Genomic DNA, 22,884 nt, shown 5'->3' with positions numbered 1-22,884 from the left:
TCTCGAAAAGTGTAAAGGCAGCCAACATGATTAAATATTCAGAACATTTTCAAATTAATTTCCAGTGTCTTTTGAAAAAAGACTCAGGTTCGGTTAAATTTTTTCCACGAACAAGACTTGCCATTATTATTAAATTATTCTAGGGGTACTTAAAAGATAAATATTTTCATAATGGATAATATTTTATTAATCAAAATAGATTATAATATATCTTGATTAAAATTATCAAAACCTTTAGAAACAATTAGTGCACTACCTTATATCATCTAAAGAAAAAAGGTCTAAACTTTACAGATTTCATCAAATTTCTATAGGTCATAAAATAATTGAAATTTTTTATTTAGATATATTTTACGTATAGGAGTGTAAATTATTTAGAGTTCTATTGGCACTCCACGTAAACGTTTGCCTTTGTTAGAAGGTGAGTCATCTTCATTAAAAGCAAGAATTAGAATCGTATATGACGTCGACGGCCGTAGACCATTAAATGTATATGTATTAGCATCGTTTTTAAGAGTGCAATCTTCCTTCTTGGTACTTATCGAAACACAGAAACCGCTCAGAGGTCCATTCGGCTTCAAAGGCTGACTCCACTTTACTGTGAATGATGTTGTAGTTTTGCTGTAAATACGACCATCCGTCACTGGACCAGGAGCTAGAGAAATTATAACAGTTCGATATAGTTCCATTTCCTTACTCTTTATGAGCTATTTGAAAATTATTCTTAAAATATTTATAGAAGTATAAAAGTAGCCTATTCGTTTAAGATTTATAGAATTGAAATTAGGTTTTTTAAATAATTTACTAGCTTAATTTAAAAAGGCATGTATTTCCTTACCACCGGAATATGTTCTGACAGTTTTTCTAGAAACGGCAACTTCCCCTTCCATCAGTTGAGTGTCATCCTCATTGAAAGCGTAAACGGAAAACGAATATTCGGTGTAAGGTTCGAGGCCCACAATTTCGGTATCTTCCTTCCCTCCAGTTTCGTTGCGGGTGCCAGTAGATACCCCATCGGTTGATTCCCACGATATCACGTATCCGTCTAAGTTTCCTCTTGGATTCCGAGGTCTTATCCAAGATAAATGTACTTTCGACGAACTTTCTGCACTCGCAACAACGTTCAGTGGATCGGTGGGTTCTGAAATTTTCAATTCTATATTAATATATAAGAAACAATTTTGAGGCCCAGCTTCCACGTTTGGGACCGTAACGAAGAAGGGTTCTTTCCACCGATAGAAATAATAGAAACTAACCGAACGGAATGAAATTATGAAAATAAAATCGTTGCTCAACTTTCGAAAATAGATTTGTTATTTAAAGGGGCTCCAAAGTTCGGTGGCAAAATGTGTGTAAAGTCAGTAAAGTGCGAAATTTACGGTTGACTCTACCTGCCTCTGCCAAGGCCGAGTGAGGGGTTGGGGGGAATGAAAAGCATGCTCAATTATCTTTTTTTTTTGCCACCGAACTTTGGCGCCCCTTTAATAAAATATATACAGGGTGTTAACTAAAAAACGATACAGAGCCAATAACTCAAAATGTGTTTTATGTAAGAATTTGAAATTTGCAGGTTACATAGAGGGTGCAGGGGGACAAATTTCAATGAATTTTTCAATGACCTTGAACCAGGTCTTCAAGGTCATTCAAATTTTATCTCAAGAACCGTTAGGATTAGAAGAATAGTTTCAATTAGAAATGTGTTCCACGTTTAATTTTAAGTCTAAACAGCTTTAACCCGATCTAATTTGACTAATGAGAAGCCGAGAAATTTTAGACCAAAAACCATAAGGTCGTGTGTGGTATTCTAATCAAGACACGACATTTAAGGGCTTATAAATCGAAAACTACCAGATCTAATGGATCAAAATTGTCGTGACACTCTAAACGAGTTCGTAATTTGTAACTTATGATGACCTTGAACAATTAGTTCAAGGTCATTCAATTTATTTCAATTACTTATTTAGTTTCGTTTGTGTTTAAAACATTTACACTAAAAAAAGTTAATAAAAATACTTGGTACGTCTTAAATCAATTAAATAACGTTAATTATTGGTTTATTAACCTCGGGTAAAAGGTAATTTGACTTAAAAAACCTTGGGGGGCATTTTTCTAATTGGAACCATTCTCCTAATCCTAATGGTTCTCAAGATAAATTTTGAATGACCCTGAACTAATGTTTCAAGGTCATCATAAGTTACAAATTTCAAACTCCCCCACTCAGTTTAGAGTGTCACGACAATTTTGATCCATTAGATCTGGTAGTTTTCGATTTATAAGCCCTTAAATGTCGTGTCTTGATTAGAATACCACACACGACCTTATGGTTTTTGGTCTAACATTTCTCGGCTTCTCATTAGTCAAATTAGATCGGGTCAAAGCTGTTTAGACTTAAAATTAAACGTAGAACACATTTCTAATTGAAACTATTCTTCTAATCCTAACGGCTCTTGAGATAAAATTTGAATTACCTTGAAGACCTGGTTCAAGGTCATTGAAATTTGTCCCCCTGCATCCTCGATGTAACCTGCAAATTTCAAATTCTTACATAAAACACATTTTGAGTAATTGGCTCTGTATCGTTTTTTAGTTAACACCCTGTATATACGTCCATTTGAATTTAGTTTTCCAGGCCGTAAATAAATTTTTTACTTTAGGGATGTATTAGGTTTTATACGAACGTTGATATTGTTACTAATATTAGTACCTTATTAACTCTTAAGTTGTACGTTTTCACCTCAATTAAGAAGATAAAATTTTTTAAATCTGATTTATAAACTGGGTTATTAAACATTGTAATACGCGTAAAAAGTCCAAATTTGTTGGCACTATGTACACAAGATAGATTAACTAACCAATAAAGTACTTACTGCCAGCTGATGTCCTTATTCTTAAATTAGTAGCCTCTCCATAACAAATATTATCCCTAAAGACATGGTACGTAGACAAAGAGAATGAATAATTTCTAAATTCCATTAAATAGTTCACGGTGTAGTTCTCATTTTTGGTAAATCTTTCTTCGTTTATTTCAGAGTTCATTGGGTCTCTCCATTTCAAGGTATATCCGTCATCTTGGTCAATTTTTTCTCCAGATCCTTGCCATGTAAGTGTTATTGAGTTCTCGGTACGAAATGCTAGCTCAAAATTAACTGGTGCAAATGTAACTAAAATAAAATATAAATACTACAATCATTATTTATTGGAGCTTTTAGTAGTTGGAAGCACAAAATAGTGCCTAACTTTATATTATTTTCCAAAATAGTGGGTTTTTTAATGTGAGGTACCGTAATAAATATCCTATTTCGAACATATTTTCGTAATACTAACATGTTGTAAAATTCAGTTTTTTTCATAAAAATATTCCAAATCTATTCAATTAATTTTAAACTAGATGGTAAAGCTAATCTTAGGAGGGACATCGTTTATTGATAAGGCTTAGATATTATTTAAGAATACGACTTAAACAGCCATTGTGCATGTATATTCACTTCAAGTTGGAAACGTTTTTTACAAAAAAAAAATAACATTCTTCAGAAAATCATTTTTTGTAGTTTTCCAATTTATCTCGGATTTTCTACAGTGTGTACATATTCTAATTGAAATACCTATAGAAAAATTAAGCATTGAAAGAATATTCTTTAAGAATTATACAGAGTGTATATATAAAAATAATGTTTTTACAAGTTAAATGAAAAAAGTTACTATTCAGAAAATAATATATTCTGATGTACAACGAATAATTCATGAGAGTATTATTTAGTTGTATTAGCCAAACTAATTTGGCAATTCAATTTATCGGATCTTGCATTTCAGATCGCTCCTCTGAGGTACTAAACTACTCCCTTAAAGGGATAATGAAAAGCCTATAGAAGCTGTATTTAATTGATATCTAATCCAAAAATAAGTTCGAAAATTATACTCACAATTTTTTAACGATTAAATTAAATTTTTAATTAATTAAAAACTTCGGGAAAATGGGCCTTGTCCATTTCGGCCTCTTTCAACTGTATCTTCCGCGCTTTCTCCATTTGTTAACTAAACCAATCAAAACAAAATGACATCACCTTTGCCGCAGCCAATGATAAATCGAGTCTATTTCTATTTCGGGAAACGAGAGTCAGTCCTCGAAACCGTTTTACTTAGGAGGATTCATGTGTACCTGGAGAAGAAATTTGTATTCCCCCAACCAATACCTCGCGGTTCGTCTACGGCTGTCGCTGGGGGAGTCAAACACTTGGACATAACGCTTTTAGCGCCACCTGCAAAACTTCAGAGTAACCTAGGAGTTACCAAAACATTCGTGTGCTAGACAGTATTTCGAACTTGAACGGTTTTTAGTTTAGACCAAGTCGAAGAAAGTAGTTAGAAAACTATAATTTCAAAGAAAGTTGCAATGAATGTTAAGTTTTAAATTTAATTATAGGGAAATATTGTTGCTCCGACAACTGTCGTAGCGTTTCTAAGTGCCATAAAAATATAATTTTTTATCCGGTTCCTAAACCGGGCAGAAATGGGAAAAATTTAGGTGTATGTAAAAAATGGCTTAAGTTGATTAATCGTGAAACCATTACTGTGGCTATTTTAAAACAACATAGTTATGTGTGTAACTTACATTTGGCAGACGGTAAGGGACCAACGAGTGAAAAACCTTTTCCTTCGCGATTGCCAGATGAAAAAGTGCGAGACAAACAAAAAGACAAAACAGAAAAAGGTAACCTACCTAAAGGTTCATCAACTCCTAAAAAATAAATTGATCAATTGGTTCAACCCATAGTTAGTGAATCAGTGCGGGAACCGTTATTCTTACTCCAGGTGAATAAGATTGGTCAAAGAAATTATTCTTCAAAATTGGACATCAATAACAGCAATGAAGTAAATTTAATGGAAGTTGAAGACGAAGAAACTGCACTATTAAATGTAAGCATTTCGCCATATGTGATTGACTAATTTTTAATTATTTATAACCAAACTGTTTTCCAATTAAGGCAAATTAAAGAAACGGAACAATTGCCGAAGCTGAAAAGAACCCCATCACCCGTTTTAGGACTATTGATTAATCTACCTGTAATGGACATCCAACAAATGAAAAATAATCGAAATTTTAGCCTCTCTGAACTTCATCAAGACCTAATGGCGCATCAAGAAAACAAGGTTACTCTCTCTTGGTCAATTACATTAGAACCTGAACTGTTGATTTTGTCAAAACGCCAAGGGAGTCTTCTATCAGTCAGATTGGAAATTCCTACATCTTTAGAAATTTAAGTGTTTATTCGGGATAAACGTATTGAAAAGACACATCCCATATTTTGTAACAATCTGGGTAACCGAATAAATTCAACTGAAGAGTTATTAATGCTTACGTCACATTTTGATGCAAACTGGAGCATTTGCTGGGGAGTATCGGATGGCGTATTAGAAACCTTTTGGAATATCTCACACAAATCAACAAAGTATTTTCCTGAATTGAATAGCCTTAGGTCTATTAAATGTCAATATATAAAGAAGAACTCCAGAGGTTGCTGTTTAAGTTGTGGGCTCTTTCAAACATGTATAGTTGCGCGTCAAAGTTTTACTCTTCCATACTAACTTCAACAGTTCAACTCCCACAAAAAACATGTAAAAACAGCAAGCGAAAAATTTAACGAACGGTTTGAAGTAGAGAGTTTTAGCATGGACTAATTAACAACAGGGACGGTCCATATCTAAAACCTTTCCTTATAAAGACCCAAAAAAAAGTGTTAACGCGTTCAGCAGCGTTGCCGGGCAAATATTTTTTACCCTGGTGATTCAAACGTCATAAACTGGAAACTGATTTTTGAAATTTTGCCATCTGTCGGGTAACATTTTTAACGGTTTAGCGGTTGCGATTTGAATTTTCAGATGGTTGTTTACAAAGGAAGCCCCCAAACGTGTCTCATAACCATCTATGTTATCACGTTAAATAAGTATAATTAGTATAGTTAAATAATACGTTTTCCCCTTCTAATTCTAAGATACCTTCTAATTCTAAATTATTCATCATAAAAAAGGTAAGGAACTATTAAGCCACGGTATGATCATTTATATTTATAAATAATATTATACAATGTTAATAATAACAACCGTTACAAATTTGGAAATTGCTTTCAGACGGTAAGCAGAATATTTTACTATAAGTATGATCGATGAAGCTCGACATTCTAAATTCTTACGACGATTAATTTAATTTAGCACCGCATGGTAATCTCGTGGTTCAAATTTTAAATTCCAAGCATTCCAAGGAAGCTTCTTGCCCTATTTTACTCCCCCCGCCTATATTGAATCACCAGCCTATACAAGCATTTCCTGTTATGCCCGTGAGTACCGCTAGAGTGCGTCGATGCTTCTTCTTTTTTACTTTTTCCCATGCCGGACCGTCCCTGTGGTTAATTAGTCCATGGTTTTAGGCTTAAGCGAGGTGACACGGTTTCGAGGACTGATTATCTCTACCAGAAATAGAAATAGACTCGATTTATCATTGGTTGCGGCAAAGGTGATGTAATTTTGTTATGATTGGTTTAGTTAACAAATGGAGAAAGCGCGGAAGATACAGTTAAAAGAGGCCGAAATGGCCAAGGCCCATATTTCCCGAAGTTTTTTATTAAAGGAAAAGTCCAGGCTGGGTAAAACTCGGGTCTATTTGAAAGATCATGTTTAAATAAACTCAAAAATATCAGTCGTAAAATTGTATCTTTTTTTATTGACGAGAAATTAATTTTTAAACGAGGCAAATTTACCGCCAAGCGATCTGTCATTTTTTGTTTCGGGGTGACGTTTTAGGACTTTAATCACGCGCTGTTCGCGCTATAACAGGCTTTAACAGCGCTCTGTTCCCTGCGCGCGCTTGCTCCGCGTGCGGTCTGCGGAAGGAAGGCGAAACAAAATGGCAGCTCGCTTGGCGGTAAATTTCGCTCGTTTAAAAATTAATTTCTCGATACAATTTTACGACTGATATTTTTGAGTATATTTAAACATAATCTTTCAAATAGACCCAAGTTTTACCCAGCCTGGACTTTTCCTTTAAGTAAAAATTGAATTTAATCGACAAAAAATTGTGATAATAATTTTCGTACTTATTTTTGGATAAGAAATCGATTAAATATAGCTTCTATAGGCTTTTCATTATCCCTTCCAGGCTGCTACTTTACCTCTTTTAGGCTACTCCTTTACTCACTTAAGAATGCTACAATACTACCTATAGGGTAGTAGTACAGCACTCACTTAAGAATAGTATTAATAAAATTCGCCAATTTACGGGGGTGGATAATCCTTTTATGGTGATAAATCTGGGACCAAACATGGGTTTATGGTGAGACCATCTTTTCTTAGAGTGTTAGGGTTACGGATTTCATATGAACCCATTCCGCACCATTTCAACACCATTATTTTTTCAGTCTACCAACTCCAGCGATTCCTGCCCAAATTTTATGGTGAAGTGTGAAGAGATTAAAATTTATGTGCAATTGGACAATTTGAAAAAAGCAAAAAGAGCGCTCTATTACCTCGACAAAACCTTTACTTTTTATACTAACTTTTAGAAGTCGAAAGAGTCTCAGGTTTTAGAAAGTCTAAAGCTTGGTTTCCACTAATCTTGCGTCATTATACATTTCTCTTTACGTGCATCAAAACGTGTGTACAGTCCCAGACTGTTTTATGATATTTCTTCGTAATTTTTTCGGTTATTTTAGGATCTTAATATCATATCTTATAGCTTTGAAAGTGTTTTAAGATCTTAAATTACCGAACAAACTACGGAGAAATATCATAAAACACCGTCAACAACTCAAAATAGTTGTATACCGGGGCGTCGGCCAATTCCTCGCTGCCAACTAAAACTGACTTAAATTTGAAATGAATTTCGATAAGGCTTAAGAAGCTCGATTTTTGGTTTTGGTTTTACCTCAATATCATCGGAACCACTTGTCCGATTTTGAAACCGGATCCGGTTTTGGATAGGAAACAATTCCGTGCGTCGATAGGTGTTTATCACGTGCCAGAGTGTCACGAATTTCTATTGGTTGAAAAGGCGATGTTTCGGATTAGTAGGCCACGGTCGAATACTTATTCAATATTTAAAAATGTAAAATAGCAGAAGTTTCTCCGTTTTTTAAACTTTCCAAAAGGATATCATTCGACTTTCTACTGTGAACGGTTTTTGAAACATTAGAAAATCAAAGTGTCCAGAAACATTTGTCCGGGACTGTACGTCCCAAAGTTGAGTGACGCGCTAGTGGAAACTAAGGCTCAATATTTTTTAATGAAAAGGAACTACCTATGGACTGCATTGCAAAATGTGATAAAATACGCAAATAGGTAGAATATTCCATAATGAAAAATGATTAGAAAGCTAACCCTAAACCAATTTGAATACATTTATACAACTTACTAACAGCTCGCACCAAATAGATCTTCGAGTGAAACACTAAATAAAATAAAATAGCCAGAAATTCCAACGGCAGACCGGTTTCGTACTATTTGGCACTCATCAGTACCGTGCGGGAAATCAGGCTTTCGACTATAACACCAAAATAGAAACTAAGCCTAATCATTAAAAATTTAAAACACGTTGCGTAGCAACGGGAAGCCGCATATGGGTAGAGTCGTGGATAATATTAGTAATAGGATTATTGCAATTTATAGAGGAAAAAAATCGGAAATTTTGCAAGATTTTGTGTAATATTACGTAAGAAATGTTTCGAACAAACGATGAGAGGTAACACAGAGCCCACAAAATTGCATTAGTTCCAAGCAAAGAATGGGTCTTGTCGGAACCTTGTGATCTTAAACTGGGGTTAAGTTGTACTTAATCAAATAGATTTTAAATACTCAAGACTCGTACCTGTAGGGCATGTAAACATTTCTGTTCTTCTACTTGCTCCAAAACTCGTGTGCTCAAATTTCGCTCGAATAAAGAATTCGTATTCAGAGTTTGGCTGCAATCTCTCTACCGTGTATTTTTGATCCCGGCATACTTCATCGTCCGATTTGCAATTTACGATTCCATCCACAATTTTGTTACTTTTCAATTTATACTCAATGCGAAATATCTTCGTTGGCGGTGCAAATTCTTCTCTCGTCACATTCCAAGAAAGAATAACCGATGACCTTTCCGAAACCCCTTTTGATACCTTTGCCTCGAAATGTTCTATTTCCGGTGGCCCTGCAAGAAATTAATATAAAAAGCGAAATGTAAAATATAAGAAGAAAAATTTTCTATGAAAAAATCTGGAATGGTCTTAAGATATATAATAGAAATGGTAATTTTTTAAACGTTGTATTGAAACGCTACAAAAGTTAAATGACTTTTTCTAACGACTATTTTTATATATATTGTAGGTATATCGATTCTTCTGAAATGTGTAAGATCTTAAAATTTCGATAATCCATGATCTATAGCATACCGCATTATAAAACTTTTTGCTAAGTTTAAAATTAAAATTCTTCATAGAATATCGAATATTTTAAGTTTCACATATCAAAAGGGATGGCAGTCCCTATCGAGGGGTCGGACATTCCCAAAAAAAGCGTACGGGATTTCGAAATCTCTGTGATTTCGCGATTTCGTCAAAGATTTCGTGATTTCGTCAGATTTCGCGATTTCGTCAAAGATTTCACGATTTCGTCAAAGATTTCACGATTTCGTCGAAGATTTCGCGATTTCGTCAAAGATTTCGCGATTTCGTCGGAGATTTCGCGATTTCGTCGGAGATTTCGCGATTTCGTCAGAGATTTTGCGATTTCGTCAGATTTCGCGATTTCGTCCAAGATTTCGGGATTTTATTAGGATTTCCCGATTTCGTCAAAGATTTCGCGATTTTATAAGATTTCGCGATTTTATAAGATTTCGCGATTTTATAAGATTTCGCGATTTTATAAGATTTCGCGATTTTATAAGATTTCGCGATTTTATAAGATTTCGCGATTTTATAAGATTTCGCGATTTTATAAGATTTCGCGATTTTATAAGATTTCGCGATTTTATAAGATTTCGCGATTTTATAAGATTTCGCGATTTTATAAGATTTCGCGATTTTATAAGATTTCGCGATTTTATAAGATTTCGCGATTTTATAAGATTTCGCGACTTTGTCAGAGATTTTGCGATTTCTTCTGAGATTTCACGATTTCGTCAAAGATTTCGCGATTTCGTCAGAGATTTTGCGATTTCGTCAGAGATTTTGCGATTTCGTCAGAGATTTTGCGATTTCGTCAGAGATTTTGCGATTTCGTCAAAGATTTCGCGATTTCTTCTGAGATTTCACGATTTCGTTAAAGATTTCGCGATTTCATCAGAGATTTCGCGATTTCGTCTGAGATTTCACGATTTCGTCAATGATTTCGCGATTTCATCAGAGATTTCACGATTTCATCAGAGATTTCGCGATTTCGTCAAAGATTTCGCGATTTCGTCAGAGATTTCGCGATTTCGTCAGAGATTTTTAAATTTTGTCAGAGATTTTGCGATTTCATCAGAGATTTCGCGATTTCGTCAAAGATTTCGCGATTTCGTCAGAGATTTCGCGATTTCGTCAGAGATTTTGAAATTTTGTCAGAGATTTTGCGATTTCGTCAGAGATTTCGAGATTTCGTCGGAGATTTCTTGCGAAGTGTACGGGATTTTGTACAAATGTCCGACCCCTCGGTCCCTATGCACATAACTTGTCGGCAAATATGCAAGACCTTGCGCGTCCTAAGTGCTTTACTGAGTTAAGTATAATATATTTTGATCTAATTAATAAATTTGATATAAAATATTCGGATCTACTCTCATTAAATTTACTCTATTACATTAAAAGCGTAATTACATAAATAAGACAAGATGTTGACTGCATAGGACAAAAATTAAGACTATTTACGAAGAAATACCGTGAATGAGAGACAAAAAATAATAAAGGTAAAATTATTTTTAATCTATAAAATAAGAGACGTTTCAAGCCGTGGCTCGTCATTCAATCTGATTACAAGTTAAAAATCATACACTTATATAACGTTAAAAGCATGTACATACATTCCGCAGAGAGATGCAACGCAAAAGTGACCTGTGGGTTTTTTTTTTGGTTCCTAACAGATGCAGTTGGCGCAGTCACAAAATATACAGGTTGGTAATATAAGCTTACAATGGGGGATTACATAGTTTTGAATTTTAGGAGTTTATCGATGTTCCAATTGTTTTTTAATGTTATGCCTAATTCTAGATTAAAATTGTTATTAAATCTCTTATTGTATATACTTTCTGTTATCTTCCTTGTAATATATTCGTGTTCTTTGGCTAGAATAGTTACGTTATCCCAATTAATAGTGTGCGATGGGTTATTTTTTAAATGGATGTAAAAGGCGTTCGTTGAAATCTTTTTGGTGACAACACGTTTGTGTTCATTTACCCTTAGTTTTAATTTTCTACCGGTTTCGCCTATATAGACTCCATTGCACGTGGAGCACTCAATTTTATATACTATGCCAACTGTCTCGGATGGGTTGTTTTCTTTTTACCTCTCCGAGGGGACAAAGTCCCCTAGGAGGGGTTATACAATCACCGTGTCTGTCCGTATGTCTGTCCTGCGAACGCGTTCGCATTATCCGTGCAAAGGTTAATCATTGCGTACGCAATGTCTCGAAATCTCTGCGTTCGCAGTTTTTCGTAGTGTTTGCAAAACCACCGTGTGACGGTGAGCGTTAACGGATTATTTTGCGGTTTGGTTTGGATGGTGTTTTTTCGCTCACCGTTGTGACGGTTTGGTGTATTATGTTTTTGTAATGTTTATGCGTAGGTTGTGAATGTTGAGTTCGTGTTATGACGGTTGTGAGTGTTGAGTTTGTGTTTGTGTTTTGATGGTTGTGCATGTTGAGTTCGTGTTATGTCGGTTGTGGGTGTAGAGATGGTGAAGGTCTGTGTTATGATGGTGGTGGATGTTGAGTCTGTTGTGTTTGTACGGGCGTTTTATCTCCAACTTCTTCTTAATAACTTTGGGACGGACCGAGCGCTGAGTGTAATGCTACCTCTCAACGTCCAATGGCAGGGTTTCCACCAATTGTACACGGTAATCGTCTTAGTATCAATTTGCGATTTATTAGCGCCGGCCGGGAATTGACCCCGGGTCTGCCTTGTGCAAGAGATTTACTCTAACCCCTCAGCCACCAACGCTTGTTAAGTTACGGTGTTTTCTAAAAAACAGCTTTGGCGAATGTCATTTAGAAAGTTATAACGTTAGGTACTATAATTTATTCTACATCATTTTAAATATTTATAAATTATATTAATCTTATATTTAATGAAATATTTATAAATTATATTAATCTTATATTTAATGAAATATTTATAAATTTTATTAATCTTATATTTAATTAAATATTTATAAATTATATTAATCTTATATTTAATGAAATATTTATAAATTATATTAATCTTATATTTAATTAAATATTAATAAATTATATTAATATTATATTTATTTAAATATTTATAAATTATATTATATTTATAAATTATATTAATATTATATTTAATTAAATATTTGAGTATTTTACTTTATTTGATCCTGTTCAGGAATTGATCTCGGGTCGCATCGTTACAATGCAGATTGTTTACCGCCAAGCCATTGACTTCCTTTCGGAATATAAACAGTAAAGAAACCATTATGATAAGGCGGGTTTTTTACCTTTTAATAACGCTTAGAAAAAGGATAATTATTCAAAACTCCCGCGGAAACTATATAAAAGTAATAATATAGCGCCACCGTGTGAAGAACTATCAATCAAACCGGGTAAAAAATATAATCTCTTCGACTTTTCGAACTGTAGTCAAATCTTGACGGGTCTAAAAACATGAAATAAACGTTTACAAAGCCGTTGCCGTCAATCTGGAGATCAGTCTTTCTTAGTTCTTGGCGGTCAGACGAACTACTACAGTTATTGTACGTCTAACTCACTGTTGTAACTACATAACTTATGATATTCTGAATAAATTAAAATTGGTCATTTCGTCTCAATTATTCTAATTATAATTAAATTTTATACCGGGCGGGATAGAACTGGGATAACATTTTTAACAAATAACTCTGAATTGCGGAGATATATCTTTAAGGGTTATCTCGAGAAATCAATACCACTAGGGACAATTCTTCCGAGGAGAGGTATATTTTGGCTCGCCAACTTGTTTTGGTTCATTCTGTTCCCACTTTAGTAGTGTACCACCCAGGTTTTTGGCTTTTTACCTCTCCGAGGGGACAAAGTCCCCTAGGAGGGGTTATACAACGACCGTGTCTGTCTGTGGGTCTGTGGGTGGGTCTGTGGGTGGGTCTGTGGGTGGGTCTGTGGGTGGGTCTGTGGGTGGGTCTGTGGGTGGGTCTGTGGGTGAGTCTGTGGGTGGGTCTGTGGGTGGGTCGGTCTGTCTGTCAGGACTGCGAACGCGTTCGCATTTTCGGTGCAAAGTGTAATCACTGCGTACGCAGTTTCTCAAAGGGTTGGCAAAACCACCGTGTGACGGTGAGCGTTAACGGATGCATTTGCGGTTTGGTTTGGATGGTGTTTTTTCGCTCACCGTCGTGACGGTTTGGTGTATTACGTTTTTGTAATGTTTATGCGTAGGTTGTGAGTGTTGAATTTGTTGTGTTTGTGTTCTGATGGTTGTGCATGTTGAGTCTGTTGTGTTTATATGGGCGTTTTCTCTCCAACTTCTTCTTAATGACTTTGGGACGGACCGAGTGCTGAGTGTAATGCTACCTCTCAACGTCCAATGGCAGGGTTTCCACCAGTTGTACACGGTATTCGTCTTAGTATCAATTTGCGATCGCATCGGGCGGGATTTGAACCCGAGACCTCATGATTGACAGGCGGACGTTCTACCACAGAACCACCGACACTTGTTACGCCTTATTGAAAATTAGACCTTCAACTTTATCGGAAGCGTATTTAATAGAGTACGAAATTTTGGTTTAATTGAAATAGAATTGAAATTGAAATCATTGCATCGAAGAAATTCTAATTTAGCGTTTCTCTATTGATTAAAAACAAATGCGCCACCCAGGTTTCGAACCCAGACCATTCGGCTTGGCAGTCGAGCGCTCTACCACAGAACCACCGATAGCTGCTTAGTTTCACTGAAATTAAGACAGGCATCGTAAGCATAATAGGTAATAAAGTCTTTTTTTATTAATGAATTTATGAAGGCCTAATCTGGTATTTTTTAAAGGTTAAATCTTGTTTTAGCGCAGTCAGCCGAGATTAGAGGGTTAAAGGGTAGACCCTGTGGGTGGTCCACTTTTTTAACGACCTATATATAGTTCTGTTAATTCAAAGGAGATAATTTAACGTTAATTGCTTTAAGAGCTGGCGGTTAGTCAAGTGGCTCTCTGTGCTTTGTTGATGGTAAGGTTTTTGCTTCTTGTAAATACATTTGGTGTGGATATTTGGATATCTACGATTTCTAACGCAGTCAATGATTTCTTGGGTGTGCGAGTCATTATATGATATTGGAAATTGGACGGCATTGGTCTTTTTCACGCGGTATGTGACACAACGTCAACTGGAAGTCTACGATTGTTGAAATAAAATGAGCGTTAAAGATGCGGCAAGTATTTCGTAAGCGAGAAAAATACAATTACCATCTGTAGATATTTCTTTCATTAAAATTTGCTTAGTATTATATTCAACTGATAAACATGTACTGTAAAAAGGGTTAAATTCAATTGTGCATTGTTTTAGTAAGTCTAACTCGCTGTTGTAACTACTTAATTTATAATATTCTGAATAAATTAAACTCGATTGTTTCGTCTCAATTATTTAAATTAAAATTAAAATTTTATACCGGGCAGGGTTTGAACCGAGTATACGTTTTTCGTAAATAACTCTGAATTGCGGAGATATCTTTGGGGGTCGTGTCGAGAAATTAATACCACTAGGGACCATTCTTCCGAGGAGAGGTATATTTTGGTTTGCCAACTTGTTTATTTATAATTTTGATGTTAAACGTCCTAAGTTTTCTCGTTAGTATTTCATTAAGACCTTTGTAATATGGAAGAAATAACCAATTATCTTTGGATTTATCTGTGGGGGGATTGACATTCGGGGTACATACATGGAGGAATTTATTTAGTGTTTTGGTGGGGAACTGGCCTGATTCAAATTGTTTTTTAATTATACAAATATCCTTCATTGGATTCGTTGAGATCTTATTTATGCGGAAATTTTGACTTTTAATTATGCCATTTTTGACATGGTGTGCATGGTAGGAATTATAATTTAGAAATTTTTGTGAATGGGTGGACTTTTGATATAAGTAATGGTCAGGGTTATTTCGATTTTTTGTTCTATCTATTAAAATGTCCAAAAAAGGTAAAACATTATTGTTTTCGATCTCTAGCGTGAATTTGATTTTGGGGTGTTTACTATTGATATTATCCAGAAAGGTATAAAGTTCTCCTTTGCTGAGATTCCACAGGGAAACAACATCATCTACATAGCGCCACCACGTGTCGGGGAAATTGTTTATGAGAGATAATACATTTTCTTCGAAATGTATCATGAAGATGTTGGCAAGAACGGGAGAAATGTTGGACCCCATTGGGAGACCATCAGTTGGTTTATATATTTTACCGTTATATTCAAAATCGGTATTCTTTAGGCATAATTCCGTGGCAGATAAAATACTATTTATACTAAGGGTGGTAACACTTTTTACTACATTTTGGTGTTTTAATAAGAGGGACTTAACAATGATAACGGTTTCATCTACTGGGGTGTTAGGATAAAAAACCTACAACATCAAAACTAACCATAAAACCATTGTCACTAAAATCTAAGTTGTCAAGTTTGTCTATAAAATCAAACGAGTTCTTAATGGATCTATTGGTATCTACAAGGGTATCAAATATCAAAGCTAGGTGTATGGCAAGATTGCGCGTGGGGGCAGCTGACATATCAACAATAGGACGCATGGGATTATTACCTTTATGAAGTTTGACATAACCTTTTAAATGTGAAATACGGGGGTCATTGACACGAAGTGCGAATTTTTGTTTATTATTAAGTTCACCCTTTTCCTCTAGTTCGATGGTGAAATTTGTGATGTCACGGGTTTGTTTCAGTATACTATATTTCTTATTTTCAATATAGTCGCCATCGTTGATTACAGAGTTTAATTTGGAGATGTAGCAGTCCCTATCTAAGATGGTGATTTTTCCTCCTTTATCGGCAGGAACTATAACTATATTATTACGGTTGGCTAATGATTTAAGGCTTAGTATAAAATCCCTAAGTAAGTTATCTTGGATGGAGTTGTGGTTGTATGTTTTGAGTTCTTGGGTGACGATGTGACAGATGTCGCTAATTTGGTTATCGTTAAAATTATTTGTGTTTTTAATAAAAAGTTTTTCAATCTCTACCGCGATATTCAGATGGTTGATGTATTTTGGTTTAGGGATAAAGTTAAGGCCCAAGCTAAGCACCTTGATTTCATTGTCATCAAGGGTAACACTAGATAGGTTTACGACATTGTCGGTATTGAGAACCGGGGATCGGGGTAGGGTATTTACTTTTGATAACATGTCGGCCCTATGTAACATTTCAAACTTACGTCTCTGCCTGTGACTGCAGTATATAATTCAGTGGCGCCGATCGCTTTTTTTCCCAATGGGGGCCGAAGCTCACTAATAAACTTGGAATGAGGCTGCTGGCAACACTTTCTTGCTTAAAAGTAAATGGCCTTTAACATCGGCGGTTTTACCAAGGGGGGCAGAGCCCCCATCGATTTTTCCCAATGGGGGCTTCGGCCCCGCCGCCCCCATGGGATCGGCGCCACTGATATAATTACGTCAACCAAATGAGATTCTTATAGTAGCCTTTCTCTTTGAAATGTTTCATGGTTATACAAAGGATGTTAACTCAATAAAACACTTAGGACGCGCAAGGTCAAGCATATTTGTCTACAAGTGATGTGCTTTGAAGAAATAAGTCCAGTTAATTACGTTTATGCGAATATAATAAGAGATCTTGCTTTTTATTTGATTTCACGACTATTATGGGCTGTAAATACGTTGCTCATAGTTTGAGTTCACGACATTAATGGGCTATAGAGTAATATACGACGTGACTTTTTTGTTTTTAGGATCTATTTTAACCGAATGGTTTTTCGGTGGATTGCATTTTATAAGGATATACTTAAATTATAGATGATATTTGATAGACAAAATAGAAAACATTTAAAATTAAGAGACGTATCTTATCATACTATCCTTTTTATGAATCGTGTACTTTAATATAAGAACCATTATAGGCTGGTGTCGTCCATGAGTGTGTGTGTGTGATCAGGTATGATTCGGAACGCGAAAAAACGTAGCCAAGCGGGAGAAATTCCTCTTCCTCTGCGATGTGTAGATCATCAAGAGCGCTATACAACGGCAAATTGACGTGGCAAAAAAGTTTGAAGTATATTCGTTTTACGACTGCACGCATGCGTTTTTCGGCTTCCCGGCTAGAAATTAAATATAAAAATATGGCCGAACGACGTCGAGAAAATACGAGCATTCAGGCAAAACGGGTTTAATTTCTAGTAAAATTTAAAGATAATTTATAAATGAAACAAAATCTAGTTTCAAATTGAGTTTTTGCAATAAAATAATTTGCGATTTGACCTGTATGTAATTGCAATTTTGTTATTTCTATCTATTTCGCTCTCAATTCATCGTTAAGACTTGGTTGCTTTTGTATATATACGTATTTTGCTTTTTGAAGTTCACACAGCGAAGAGGACGTTGTAGTGGTTAATGACGCGCGCTTGTCATTTTAACAACGCCTTCTTGTTACCAAAAATAACTAAGAATTTTGGAATTGCTGTATTTTACACTTATAATTATTTATAATCGTATTTAATTTCTGTGGTATTTCCAAAAATATTGTTAAAAATATTAAATTACACTCTTTAAACTATAATAACTAATAACAACAAACAATCTATATTTATATATAAGGCTTAGATCACGACTTACCAGCAACCGGCGTATCAATTTCAGTTGAACAAGGGTCCGAAAACAGTTTTTTATTTTTTCCTGGAATGCAGTTATGGTCCTTATCTAGGTTAAAAGCCTTGATAACGATGGAGTATTTCGTGTAAGGAAGAAGTCCCGTCATAACGAAAGTGTTTTCAAATCCTTTGATCTCCATTTGTGACGGTCGGCAAAGAGGCCTATTCTGACACTGCCATTCAACGACGTAACCACTGAGTTCACCATTTTTACTTTCAGGTTCCACCCAATTAAGTTCCACTATGTGCGGGGATAGTACGAAGGCTCTTATGTTTTTGCAAATGGTCGGTGCTGAAATAAAAAAGAATAACTATATTATATTTTTTATTTCTTCGATAGATTGGTATAATTAAGCACTTTTCAGAAAATGGTGCTCTCTTTTCACGGCATTGGCCATTTATATTATATCTAGTTTTAAAAAGAACTAACGGGTTTAAATTCTTGGCGCGTTAACATGAAAAATTAACTAAGATCCTTTTAAACTAAAACCTTCCAAAAGCTTTTTAAAAAGAAACTTGTTAAATGTTGAGACTCCTCGTGTCTCCGCTATTAAAGGGAATGTAAGCTCAAGTATTTGGTGTGGAACACCAAAGTTTGCAGCTCTGGCCGCTCTTGCCTTTGGCTTTAAAAATGTTTGGCGCCACTGTACAGGGTAATTTGGAAAATTGAAGGGGTCTTCCATAAAGATTGCTGTGCAGGTTATATTCCCTTTAATGAAAATGGCAGCTCGAAAGAAAACCCTCTGGCTGTTCTTAATTACAGCGAAAATACCCTATTAAGTATCGCCCACTATCGTAGCTGCAGCGCAAAATAATTAAATTTTATCACAATTTAAACGGCGAAAACAATAACTTGTAACTTTTTAAAAGGTACTTAATCTACTACAATACCTTATTTAGGTGTAAGCCTTTTCATATTTGTTTGTTTAGTCATAATTCGTAATAAAATTTTAATATCAGGCCTCTGTCATAGCTCATAAGAGAGTTAACATGTTAAATTGGTGATACTACAACTTGACTTGTGGCCTCGCACCCCCCTCCTCCTTCGGGTTGCACATATAGCCATTTATACAGTCACCGTTGCTGAACTTTGGAACTAATAGACTATTTTGGAAGAACTTCCGTCACCTACCGTACCATCCAGGTACTTCACTTGAGCCGCCCCCGCTTTAAAAGACTTTATGATTTCTATGATATAAAATGAAACACATAAACTGTTAGTTACGTACTCTTGTAATAAGAGAGCTCAATAGTGTTTCTTTCAGATACCGACTATAATATTACTTACGAAAGCTATTCAGTTTTGTATTTTAAAATATTGATTCTTTAACCCTGAATTTGAGAATTTTTGTAAAAACAATGGAAGTTTAAAGATTGTATTCATCCATTGTATTGATTTCCACAGTCACGCACGGGGTAAGTAATTTTTATAACTACTTAGAAAAAGTCTTCAAGTATTAGAAATTAAAGTATATTGTCCCCCCCCCCCCCCTTCGCTGCGGACTCATCCGATCCTCAAAGTAGACACCAAAATGGAATTTTTCCGCCACATACATGTAGCAGGTTTGGACGAATTTTGCCGCTGGAGAGCCCTTCTTGGGCCGCTTTTATCCGTTCTATTTTGACCAAAACCTAAAGGCCAGAATTAATTATCCAAGGCTGTAAAATGAAGAATATATAAAAAAATTATACTTCATTTGGCCGATTTAATAGTTTTAAAAAGTCCCTTTGTGACTATTTTTCTGTGCAACTTTTTATGAAATATCAGCGAAAGAATGCTAAAGTGAAAGTTTAAGTGAATGTCACTTGTAAAAGGATTGAAATTTCTCTCGTTACAGACGTATTTTGTTCTTCTAATTAAACCCACTCTAAAAGTTTCTTATACTAAAGAGTAAGTTGCAAATAATTTTTTACCGCCTTAATTTTGCTATTAAATGAAGCGCTTACGTTTAAAGTACCCTTGGAATATAGTTTCGTTGCTTTCCGTTTCGTAGTTAATTATAAATAATAAGTAGAACGCCCCTACAATTTGAATTTTAGCGTGGTGATTGATGTCATTGACTACACGTTATTTCTCATTGGCCGCTATCCCCAACATAGAGTTAAGGACGAGTGGGTGACCATGACCGTAGCTTTGATTACATAATCGATTACAGATTAAGCACTACCAAAGGCTGTACCCGCTGTAATCGGTGTACATGATTAAAGAGCTTAACCCCTCGATTTAGGCTTGCGTATAAAATGTAGATGCTACTGATTCCGTAACCGAAACGCAAAAATCTCTTATCGAACCAGGGGATTATACTACTGAATTAAGTACAAGATGCAGTGAGAAAAATTTAGACAAAACCGTAGTCAATGACATCACAAACTAGGCGCGATAAAATTATCGTTCAAAATAAAAGCCGTTGTGCGGCGCTGCAAGTAATTTTAATTTTAATATTAAATACCCTTATCGACGGTATTTCATCAAGTGAGTTACATATTCGGAAATCCCTCGATCAAATGAAAAAGAAAATATAAAGTAGTTTAATTTCTATTCCGAAAACCTATTTGTAACTGAATATTTTTAATGACAAGCTTGAGTAAAACCACGAAAGGCAAGTAAAATAAAACCATGGCCGATCTAATTGTTTGTTAACCCTCAAAAAAGATCTATAAATTTAAAAAATACTAAAAAGCGATACACTTTTTTAGGTTCTAACCTGCTGGTGCCGTATTCGCTTCGATTTCTGTTGTTGGTCCCAGAATTCGCTTTATTTTTCCAGATTGCGAGCAGTCTAGACTATAGGCCCCAATTTTTAGAGAATATTTCGTGTCAGGTCTCAACTTATTGAACGTATAGGTGGACGCTTCTCTGTTCACATCAGTACTGATTTCTGATACTTTTCTGACGTCCTTCAAAGAGAGGACGTAACCATCCAGGGGCTGCTTCAGGTTTTCTGCATGGTCCCATTGAACAGTCAAAGATGTAGCTTTTGGACAGTCGAATTGAACACTCCGGACTTCTCCGGGCTCTAAAATGCAATACAGATTATATAGGTAAATGACTGTGAATGTTATTATGAATAAATAACTATAACGAATATAAAATCCGAACAGACCAAATGAATTTTACCAAGAAAACATTTAGGTTACTGAGAACGAACTAGTTTACCTTTCAGGCCCACTAGCATGATCAGTACCATAAGTCTATAATATTGTTCCATAAGTTTGTAACTTTGGGGAATATTCGACCGAGAGCTAGTAATGAAGTGAGGTCATCTCAAGAAAAAATCTTCCCCTAGCGAGGCGCCTACAAAGGCTTCGTGTGACTCGGGAACAAGTGGACGCAAAACGGTGACGAAGCCCGTAATGCAGTCTGTCTTGTGAATAGCTCTCAGAGAAAATTTTGCATGTGCAGAATAGGAAGTGTCACACTTGTTTAATATTATTATACACTTTTGTCAATACTGATAACAGCTTTTTTCAAATGAAAAATATATATTTTATACTTATTGTATAGCGCTATCTTCAATAGGTCGTAATGACGATTTAAATTGAAATAAAGTTAATTACGGAAAATTGAATTACACAAACATTTAGTACACATTTTTAACTAAACCTCCAAATAACGAAATCATCCTAAATAGGATTATAGGTAAACCCTCAATTATATTGTAAATCAGGATCAATTAAAACAAATGATAGACAGATGGTGCTAATGTTGCACCTACATATGTGCGCAATTCTGGCTGACCTACTTCTTTCCCATCCAAGTTCTCAGTAAAATAAATATCTTGACTTGTTCTCTAATAGCTTGGAAATAATAACGAACCTTGACTATTGATGACGTCACCGAGGTAAGAGATTGGAAAGTCAGATTCAAAATTAAAGGTACCCTGTATAAATATAATAGCAAATTAAAATACTTACGAAATGGCTTATATAATCATAAATGACGTAAATTCATTAGTATGAAACTGAAAGATGTCAGTCTCTTGCAAACCAATAGCTCTGCCAACGGTTTCACAGCTTTTTTTTGTTTGTATAATTGGAATTTTTCTCGCGGGGAGATGTCCGTCGTAACTTACGTTTATTATTTATATGGCCATTTGTTAAATTTGAATCAGTAGAACGTGATAAAATTATTTATGGTATATATTTTTATAGATTCATTTTTAAACTTTCTATGTTTAGGAGTAATGTTTATATCAAATCTTGACTTACATTCCTAGATTCAGATTTATCACATTTTATATCCAAGATGAGTCCCAATATTATGAACAATGCAAATAGCCAACGAATTCGAAATAAATTAAAAGGTTTAAAATTAACCAATGAACTCATTTTAAATTGTACAGGGTTGAAAGCTTAATAATTTTGGTTGAAGCCTTGAAAATTTAACACCGAATTTCTAGAAAATGTGCGCCGTTATTTCACGGCTTATTACAAGGATATGTGTATTAAATGCTTTCTATTAAATTATATCTATGTACTTGTTGTGTATTCGTTTATCGCTTCCAATTAGATAAGAAATACTAAAGCAGCGACAGTAATTGTTCGCTGTTGTTTCCCAGATATATAGCGTCATTTGTTCATTAACCTTGACTAAACGTAGATAACTTTTATCATTTACCTGACGAATATTTAATTAAACTAACTATTTCATGTTGCTGTGAAAATTATTACGGAATTAAACCGAAAGTATTTTATAAAATTTTAATGGATCGATGTATGGTCTATAAATTTCACAAAAATATTTTATTTCTGGAGGAAATTATCGTCGATTCCTTCCACCACAGATGCACTTATATATTTTTGGGTTATTTTTAAATATATTTAAATTTTTCACAGTTTAATGTCGATATCTG

At 35.0% G+C, this 22,884-nt stretch overlaps 1 protein-coding gene across 1 annotated transcript; it reads right to left on the bottom strand.

Moving 5' to 3' along the window:
- LOC149958897 (protein sidekick homolog) lies at positions 1 to 22,418 on the bottom strand. Its single transcript, XM_090165081.1, has 8 exons — positions 22,241 to 22,418; positions 21,849 to 21,912; positions 20,737 to 21,048; positions 17,997 to 18,323; positions 8,855 to 9,175; positions 2,868 to 3,161; positions 839 to 1,141; positions 1 to 655 (listed from the first exon to the last, which is right to left on the bottom strand). The coding sequence occupies exons 1-8, from the start codon at positions 22,358 to 22,360 to the stop codon at positions 375 to 377; spliced, it is 2,022 nt and encodes a 673-aa protein (XP_090021207.1). The 5' UTR covers positions 22,361 to 22,418; the 3' UTR covers positions 1 to 374.
- Positions 22,419 to 22,884: the final 466 nt, after the last annotated feature.

Source organism: Leiobunum rupestre, chromosome 2 (assembly GCF_980474605.1).
Source record: "Leiobunum rupestre chromosome 2, qqLeiRupe1.1.hap1, whole genome shotgun sequence".
Classification (NCBI taxonomy): domain Eukaryota; kingdom Metazoa; phylum Arthropoda; class Arachnida; order Opiliones; family Sclerosomatidae; genus Leiobunum; species Leiobunum rupestre.
Note: the sequence above shows the minus strand (reverse complement) of the source record. Positions and strands in the feature narration are given on the sequence as shown.

What these genes read in the sequence shown, in the direction of transcription:
- LOC149958897 (XM_090165081.1), bottom strand. Translation starts at nt 22,360, where the DNA reads ATGAGTTCATTGGTTAATTTTAAACCTTTTAATTTATTTCGAATTCGT. An exon ending in AATAAGGACATCAGCTGGCA is followed by an intron (nt 1,142 to 2,867) that starts GTAAGTACTTTA and finishes TGAAAATTTCAG; the next exon opens with AACCCACCGATCCACTGAAC. An exon ending in TGTCAGAACATATTCCGGTG is followed by an intron (nt 656 to 838) that starts GTAAGGAAATAC and finishes TAATTTCTCTAG; the next exon opens with CTCCTGGTCCAGTGACGGAT.